The following is a 9,270-nucleotide window of genomic DNA, read 5'->3' as shown; positions in this document are numbered from 1 at the left end:
TCTACTACCAACTTATTTTGATAAACTACTATGGAAAAGTTGTTTTAACTTGTATTCTTTTCAAAAGGATTAAACATACAAGTAAAAATTTCTATAGATAACTTTTAAGTAAAATAAAATAATTTTTCCCTCTCCAGACTGTTCTTTTCAATCATCCATTTAAATACACTGTTGTTTCTACTTCATGATACGTAAACGAGGTTATGTACACTTAAACTCACCTGGTGATTGACAACAGTCTAAACAAGTTAATACATGTTCTCTTAAATTAGTGTAAGATAGTAGAGACTAGAGAATAAATGAAACAAAAACCAAAGCAAAACTACAGATCCTATTAGTTTGAAGGTAATTCATGAATTGATTTAACAACATGGACGACATGATCAGAGCAACGAAAACAGATTCAGAGATTGTTTTCATAAGTTGAATATTCAATCCCAAGCAGTAATTCTCATCAAACATGACAACAAGATGAAAAGAACATCACAACAACAGATGGGCCAACTTACTCTTAGATGTTCTCATTCTATTAACGCATTAACTCTTCTTACATTGAACACCACAGACAGAGAATGGACCATATATAATAAGCCAACCTAATATTTTCTACTTAACAGAGCAAAAAAATGCCAAACCAAATGTGATCCTCCAGACTTACCCCTGCAATATATGAAGGCAAAATTGATGATCTATAACCAAATTCCAGAAAAGGGTATATAATGGCCAGCTAAAACAAATTCGGCAACCAGTAAAAAATCATATTTTACTAAGGCCAGAAATGGCTTTTGTCCTTGTTTTAAACTTTGATACATCTTGTCCTTATTTCAAACTTTGATACATTTTGGTGTTCAAATTTTAAAAGTAAATGGATATAATCCTTTTAAACCAACAACATTCATTTTTTTGGTTTGTTAAGTGGTGTTTTATGAGCTTGAACGTCTCAAATAGTATAAACAACTCAAAGATCATGTATCAAATAATGTAAACAACTCAAACTTCATCCTAACATGTGTTTGACTCGAAAAATAAATATTAATATAGTTGGGTTAGAAGGACTATATTCATTCATTTTCAAAGTTTAAGGATCAAACTGTACAAGTTTGGAACAAGGACAAATTCTAATTGCACGTTTAACAACATATTTAACCCTAATATGTAACTTCAATATACGCCTAGAATCTTCTAAACCTCGACTTTCCCATAAGAGTATCAAAAGTAGCACCATTAAAGTTTCAATTTGTTAGAATTATTACCTATACCTATTGTATCATTAACCCTATGTGTAGGGTGTTGAGTGTGGGAAACTACCTACTCCATATCTACTGTTGCATGTAATCATGCCTAGTATCTTAGAGTAGTTTTTTCATATCTTTTCATATGTACGTGCTTGCTTCATTATAAATAGAAGAGGAAGAGAGTGGTACTGTTGTCCACTACTCATATTTTAAAGTCTCAGTCTCAAGTTGGTATCAGAGCGGGTCGATCCCGCTCTGGTTTCTGTCTCAGTTGGTCCGTCACTGCTGTCCGCGGTTGTTCGCCGTTAGTCACCGCCGCTGTCCGCGGCTGTCTAAGTTCGGTTAACCTCGTTTCTGAACTACCCAACACTGTCAAACAACTTCTCAACACTGTCCGCCACTGTCTGCGTCCTCCGCCGCTGTCCGCCACCGTCCGCCGCCGTCCGCCGCCGTCCACCGACGCAGTTCCGTCCGGAAACCACCGGATCTGAACCGCCTCTCCGCGCGACAGCCAACCCCGCCGGTGTCGCAGGCAGCGCCGTCGCCACGCGCCTCCACGCGCGTCTTGTCCGTTCGCTGCAGTCAGGCGCGTGCCGCTCACGCGCCGCCTTCCCGTCGCCAGTTCGTCGTCGCGCCACCTCCGTCGCCGTCGCCGGAGCCTCCTCTACCCGTTTTGACCATCAAATCTCTGTTCCGGTGAAGTTCAGTAGCACCTCTTGTGGAAATCGTCCCTTTCGAAGTCGAAAATCATCACTGTTTCACTGTTTTCGTCACTGTTTTACTGTTTTCCGAGATCCTCTCTTTATCATGGCCACTGGAGGTCCTACCGGGAGTGCTATTTCATTCTCCGGAAGCCCCTGCATTACGTCCGAGAAACTAAATGGCCAAAATTACTTATCTTGGTCCGCTGCCGTCGAGATGTGGTTTCTCGGTCAAGGACACCACGAACACCTTGAGAAAGATGACAGCCACATACCTTCTGAAAAAGTTGAACAGTGGAAACAAGCGGATTTCCAACTATGTGCTCTATTGTGGCAATCGGTGGAACCACGACTTTTGATGTCCCTACGGGCCTTCAAAACTTGCCACTCGTTTTGGAAGCGAACTCAGAATATCTATGCAAATGATATTCAACGCCTCTATGATTCGGCGAACAAGTTGGCATCTATGAAAATGACTAACCATGATATGATGTCATTCATGAATGACGCTCAAGCTGCTGTGGAAGAACTTCGAATGTTCTTGGAAGTCGACTCTCTAGATGAAATGAAGAAAAAGCTTGACAAGTACTATATGGTAATGATCCTCCGCGCTATACACCCAGACTTTAATCATATCCGAGATCAGCTTTTGACCTCTCATGAGGTTCCTTCCATGGAAACTTTGATCTCCCGCATGATACGTGTTCCAACTCTTCAAACTCCAGAAACTCTTGCTGTAATGGAACCATCTGTCATGGTTGCCACCCGAGGAAGAGGAGGTCGTGGAACTAGAGGAGGTGGACGTGGAGGTCGTGGGCGTCCTCAGTGTACGTATTGTAAAAGGATGGGTCATACCCAAGAAAACTGCTACACTTTACATGGATTTCCTGCCAAAACAGCCAATGTCTCCCAGGCAGAGACTACTGACTCCAAGTTCACTGAGGACGAGTATCAAGAGTACCTACGCCTCAAAACCAACAGCTTGGCACAGTCATCTCAAGCTCCAAGTACATCAACTGTTTGCATCTCTCAATCCATGGAAGGTCACAATTCATGGGTAATTGACTCTGGTGCTTCTGATCACATTTCTGGTAATACCTCCTTGTTCTCAACCATTTCATTCCAAGAAAAATCTCATTTTATAACCCTCGCAAATGGTTCTAAAACATCCTCAAAGGGAGTCGGTCAAGCCATCTTATCTCCGTCCTTAAATCTAAAATCTGTCCTTTTTGTCCCTAATTGTCCTTTCAATTTAATTTCCTTAAGTCAGTTAACCAAAACATTGAATTGCTCTGTAACCTTCGATGACAAATCTTTTGTTATACAGGAGCGTGGCTCGGGGAGAAGGATTGGAGAAGGATATGAAGCGGGCGGATTATACCATTTTGGATCTCGTCCACGTGTGTCATGTGTTGCAGCCCCCAATCCTAAAATGTTACATGATCGGTTTGGTCACCCTCACCTGTCCAAGTTAAAGAAAATGTTTCCTGAACTTAGTCGTCTCCAGACTTTAGAATGTGAGTCATGTCAACTAGGAAAACATGTTAGATCTACCTTTCCTAAAAGATCTCAATCAAAGTGTACTTCTAGTTTTTCTGTCATCCATTCCGATATCTGGGGACCTAGTCGTGTCTCATCTTTTGGCTTTAGGTATTTTGTTACTTTCATTGATGAATATTCGAGATGTACTTGGGTTTATCTTATGAAAGATCGTTCTGAATTATTATCCCTCTTCACATCCTTTTTGAATGAAATCAAGAATCAATTTGGTCAAGTAATTAAAATCTTAAGAAGTGACAATGTCAAAGAGTATTTTTCGTCTGCTCTTTCTAATGTTTTGAGTTCCCATGGTATCCTGCACCAGTCTACTTGTCCTCATACGCCACAACAAAATGGTATAGCAGAAAGAAAAAATCGACACTTAGTTGAAACTGCTCGTACCCTTTTGCTTAGTGCCAACGTTCCTGTCCATCACTGGGGAGATGCCATCTTAACTGCAGGTTTTCTTATTAATCGGATGCCATCTTCCTCTCTCAATCATAAGGTCCCTTTCTCCATTCTGTTTCCAGACAATCCTCTCTTTCACACTTCTCCTAGAGTTTTTGGTTGTGTATGTTTTGTTCATGACATGTCTCCCGGGTTAGACAAGCTTTCTGCTCGCTCTCTCAAATGTGTTTTCTTGGGCTATTCACGACTTCAAAAAGGGTATCGATGTTACTCTCCTGAAACCAAGAAATATTACATGTCTGCCAATGTTACATTTTTTGAACAGACCCCTTACTTCTCTCCATCTGTTCAAGATGTCCATGTCATCCAGCAGGTCCTTCCTATTCCCGTGGTTGAGTACAATATTTCCAATGTCCCTGTCCCTCCAAGTCTCGACCAAAGTCCTCCTGAGCCATCATCTCCACCTATTGACTCTCTCCAACACAGGACGCCGACGAATAGTCCAGTTGTTCCAGAACATGGTGAATCCCCTACTTCAGATTCTTCTCCCTCGTCTCTTGATCCCACGACTCCTGGTGAAGGTGATTCAGGTTGGCCCATTGCTCTCAGAAAAGGTACTCGTTCCTCTCGAAATCCACATCCCATTTATAATTTTCTTAGCTATCACCGATTATCGCCTTCCTATTGTTCACTTTTATCCTCAGTGTCTTCTGTTGTTATTCCCAAAAATGTGAATGAAGCACTTGATCATCCTGGATGGCGACAAGCCATGATTGCAGAGATGCAGGCTCTTGAAAGCAATCATACTTGGGAGCTCGTGCCCCTCCCTTTGGGTAAGAAGGTTGTTGGTTGTCGATGGGTGTATGCAATTAAAGTTGGCCCTGATGGTCAGGTTGATCGACTCAAAGCCCGATTGGTTGCAAAAGGGTACACTCAGGTTTATGGCCTTGACTATTGTGACACCTTCTCTCCCGTGGCCAAGATGACTACTATTCGCCTCTTCTTTGCAATGGCAGCAATTCGTCACTGGCCTCTTCATCAATTGGATATCAAAAATGCCTTCCTTCATGGTGATCTTGAGGAGGAAGTGTACATGGAGCAACCTCCTGGGTTTGTTGCTCAGGGGGAGTCTGGCATGGTATGCAAATTGCATCGATCTTTATATGGCCTCAAACAATCACCACGAGCTTGGTTTGGAAAATTCAGCTCCATTGTTCAGAAATTTGGGTTAAGACGCAGTGAGGCAGATCACTCAGTCTTTTACAAACATAACTCTCCTGGGAAATGTGTCTACCTAATAGTATATGTTGATGATATTGTTATTACAGGAAATGATACTACTGGAATATCTCAACTGAAGGAGCACTTGTGTAAACATTTTCAAACCAAGGATCTCGGAAGCCTCAAATACTTCTTGGGCATTGAAGTAGCTCAGTCAAAAGATGGAGTTGTAATCTCTCAAAGGAAATATGCTCTTGATATATTACAAGAAACAGGTATGATTGACTGCAGACCAGTTGAGAGTCCTATGGACCCGAATCAGAAGTTAACAACAGTAGAAGGCGAATTATTCTCCGATCCAGAGAGATATAGGAGGCTCGTTGGAAAGTTAATTTATCTCACTATTACGAGGCCTGATCTATCTTTCGCAGTTGGAATTGTTAGCCAATTTATGCAGACTCCATGTCTTGGACATTGGAATGCCATCATCCGTATTTTAAGGTACCTCAAGAAGGCTCCAGGACAAGGGTTGCTATATGAAGATAAAGGAAATGTTCAAATCTCTGGGTACTGTGATGCTGATTGGGCAGGCTCTCCTATTGACAGACGCTCTACTACGGGATATTGTGTCCTCCTTGGAGGAAATGTTATCTCTTGGAAAAGTAAGAAGCAAAATGTAGTGGCTCGATCCACCGCTGAAGCTGAATATCGGGCAATGGCGTCTCTCACGTGTGAACTCATATGGGTAAAGCAATTTCTTCGAGAGCTTAACTTCTGTGAAATTCAGACCATGAAGATGTATTGTGACAACCAGGCTGCTCTCCACATTGCATCAAATCCAGTGTTTCATGAGAGAACTAAACACATAGAAATTGACTGCCACTTTGTTCGAGAAAAATTGATGACCAAGGAAATTTGTACTGAGTTCGTTGGGTCAAATGACCAACTTGCAGATGTGTTGACCAAGTCATTAAGGGGACCTCGGGTTGAGTTCATTTGTTCCAAGCTTGGTTCATACAATTTGTATGCTCCAGCTTGAGGGGGAGTGTTAGAATTATTACCTATACCTATTGTATCATTAACCCTATGTGTAGGGTGTTGAGTGTGGGAAACTACCTACTCCATATCTACTGTTGCATGTAATCATGCCTAGTATCTTAGAGTAGTTTTTTCATATCTTTTCATATGTACGTGCTTGCTTCATTATAAATAGAAGAGGAAGAGAGTGGTACTGTTGTCCACTACTCATATTTTAAAGTCTCAGTCTCAAGTCAATTTATATCCAACCTGAACTTTTCGCTATATATTGTGAATTAACATAACATACAGACCAATTAGACTCAGCTCAACATAATAATCTCCATAAAGCTTTTATGACATCTTAAGGCTTAACTTGATACAGATGACAACACACCACAATATTCATCACATTATCTAATTGGTCAAGAAATTCCACCATAAACGGGTAATGTTAAAGTAGGATTACAGACTATGAAAAGGTCACAAGCTTATTGATTGGATTGGACTCATTTTAACAATCCTGGCAAATAATAAAGAGAAAGTATGCTATGCTCTAATATAGTGTTTCTTTGGATAAAGAAGAACCGCAGATCCCTAACCAGATGCTCAATGGTTATCATATACTACAAACTACTTAAAGCAAAGCCCTGCCATAAAAATTGAACAAAAACTAAGCAAATCGAATCACTAATAGCAACTATGAATGGATCTTAATAGCGAAATTGACTGCCACAGGTGCATTATCACCTAATCAAAGAAGAACAGAGAACCAACCTATCGTGTTAGCATTCGAATTCATCCCGAAACAAAGCAATCAACAACCTGCAACAAACACCCTTAAACAAGAAATCGCAATTTCCCAAATCAAGGAAACCCAATCTCACAACACAAACACACCCTTTTCTCTAACCCAAAAATACAAACAAGAACCACCCACTAGACTCCAGCTCAAAACGCACAAGCAAGACTAAAAGAACAGGTTTTGACACATACCCAGTACATCAAATCAAGCCTAGTTTGAAGGGCAATCGAAAAGTACAAAAAAGTGATGCTGTGTAGCCATTACCGTTGGAAGAAAAAGACATAATTGAGTCAACCCACATGAAAAGGGCCAATATCGCCAGAACGTAGAGAAGAGGCAAATTCATCAGCAACAGTTAAACAAGAACTAATCCAGCCACTGAGAGCAATCCATGTCATCTTTGCGATCCAAACTGCAGCGTCGAGCGCCATTGCCATGAGATGCGTGGTTTCAAGGAAGAAGATGAAGTGGTAATCGGAAACCCATTTAAGCTTCTGGGAACCCTGACTAAAGGTTGTTGTGTATTATTATAACCTATTTATATATTTATGTTATGTCTACTGAACTCAACAACCTCGAAAACTACGTGGTTACTTCCTCGCCTCCTTAACCCAAATCAAGGAGTTTTCTTTGAGAAATGTTGGCCACAACATATTTTCGCATTCTTCTCATGTGGTACCCTTCATTTATGTCACATGCTCCTGTTCCTCATGTTATACAAATTTCATTTATGTATGGTATTTTTTTTTTCCTTTTATTCTTGCATTTTTATGAATCCATGTTAAATGTGCAAATTTTAAATTTAAACTCTAAAACTAGAAATTTTACAGATACAATTGTTATAACTCTTGCAGAAATAATAACATTAATTCTAATTTTTTCCAAAATTTAAAATTTTCCAAATTTATCAACATCGGCTTTAATTAACCTTATTTCAATAATTGAACAATTAACTATTCTCATTCATTTTCATTTTATTTCTCTGTTTTAGGTATTTCTCGTATCTATGAGTTTGTTATTGCATGTATCTAACATTGAGTTTAATATTTATAGACATTTTTGGAGGATTTTAAGTTTGTCTTTATATGTTAGATTTTAAATATGTGTTTGTTGTTGTTCTAGCTGAAACCTAGTTTAATTTTTACCTAAAGTGGAAGTTGAGTTTAATGTTAGTGATTGATAATAGAAGGATTTGGAGTTTGTATCACATTAAAAATTTATAATATAATATTTTCTAAAATAATCTATTAAATTATGGTATGTTTTGATTTGGTATTTGTTTTTAAAAAATTGTCAATTGCATCCAAATTTTTAAAAAGTGTCTCAATTAGATTTTTTTTAGAAAAAAAAAATTATTAACGCGTTTAACGACATCATGTTTTAACATCGGGTTTTTTTTTTTTACTTTTAATTTTTTGCAAAAACATTTTGTTGTCACGTGTCAAAGTTCTTGGTGTGACACATGTCAACCTCTAGTTTTTTTAATTTTAATTTTTTTTACAAAACAATTGTGTTGCCACGTGTCAAGCCCCTAGTGTGATACGTGGTAGGAAAAATTGTCTTGATTTCAGATTATTCCTCATATATGTCTCATTGATTCAATTTAATCTCACTTGTTCTTGGTTCAATTTTGCCCCAATTTTCTTTAATAATTGAAATATATATTTTAAATTCATTTTTTTATCAAATTAAAACTAATTAAGTATAAATATTTTTACAAGATTAAGTACTTTGATAGTTATATTAAAATATAGTGGTAAAAAATGATTAACAAAATATGAGTCATTAAAAATGAATTTTTACATATTAGATTATTGTATATTATTAACCCATATTTTTTTAATCATTTATTTTATCACTAAATTTTATTATAAATATCATTACTTCATTTTGTAAAAATATTTAACTTAATTAGCTTTAATCTTATAAAAATGGATTATAAAAATATATTTCAATTATTAAAAAAATTGGGACAAAATTTAACCAAGAACACAAAAATGAGGACTAAATTAAATCAAAGAGACATATACGAGACTAAATTGAAATGAATATAATTGTCCTGCCATGTGTCACACCAGGGACTTGACACGTGACAACAACAAAATTTTGCAAAAAAAAAAAAGAGGTTGATACCATGGACTTGACACATGGCAATAAAAAGTTTTTGCAAAAATAAATCAAAATCAAAATAAAAAAAAATCATAGGTTGACACGTGACGCGCAGTTAATTCCATTAAATTTCTTTTTCCTCAAAGGAATATAATTGAGACACTTTTCAAGAGTTGTGACGCAATTGACAATTTTTTAGAGACGGATACCAAATTGACACATTCCTACCGAATCA

General features: G+C 38.0%; 1 protein-coding gene and 1 pseudogene across 2 annotated transcripts; one reads left to right on the top strand and one right to left on the bottom strand.

The window, feature by feature from the left end:
- Positions 1–384: 384 nt before the first annotated feature.
- On the bottom strand, positions 385–7,582 carry LOC114178548 (uncharacterized). 2 transcript variants are annotated; one of them, XR_003603341.2, is made up of 3 exons: positions 7,191–7,582; positions 6,899–6,946; positions 385–660 (listed from the first exon to the last, which is right to left on the bottom strand). XR_003603341.2 is itself a non-coding variant. In XM_028064535.2 (2 exons), exon 1 carries the CDS (start codon positions 7,361–7,363, stop codon positions 7,217–7,219), a length of 147 nt encoding a protein of 48 aa, XP_027920336.1. In that variant the 5' UTR covers positions 7,364–7,574; the 3' UTR covers positions 385–660; positions 7,191–7,216. The 2 variants fall into 2 exon arrangements, 1 of the variants encoding a protein (XP_027920336.1); XM_028064535.2 differs by lacking the exon at positions 6,899–6,946 and having other exon boundaries at positions 7,191–7,574.
- LOC146888869 (secreted RxLR effector protein 161 pseudogene) lies at positions 5,162–6,288 on the top strand (annotated as a pseudogene).
- Positions 7,583–9,270: the final 1,688 nt, after the last annotated feature.

Source organism: Vigna unguiculata, chromosome 1 (assembly GCF_037176805.1).
Source record: "Vigna unguiculata cultivar grain cowpea cultivar isolate G323 ecotype 2 chromosome 1, ASM3717680v1, whole genome shotgun sequence".
NCBI lineage: Eukaryota > Viridiplantae > Streptophyta > Magnoliopsida > Fabales > Fabaceae > Vigna > Vigna unguiculata.
Note: the sequence above shows the minus strand (reverse complement) of the source record. Positions and strands in the feature narration are given on the sequence as shown.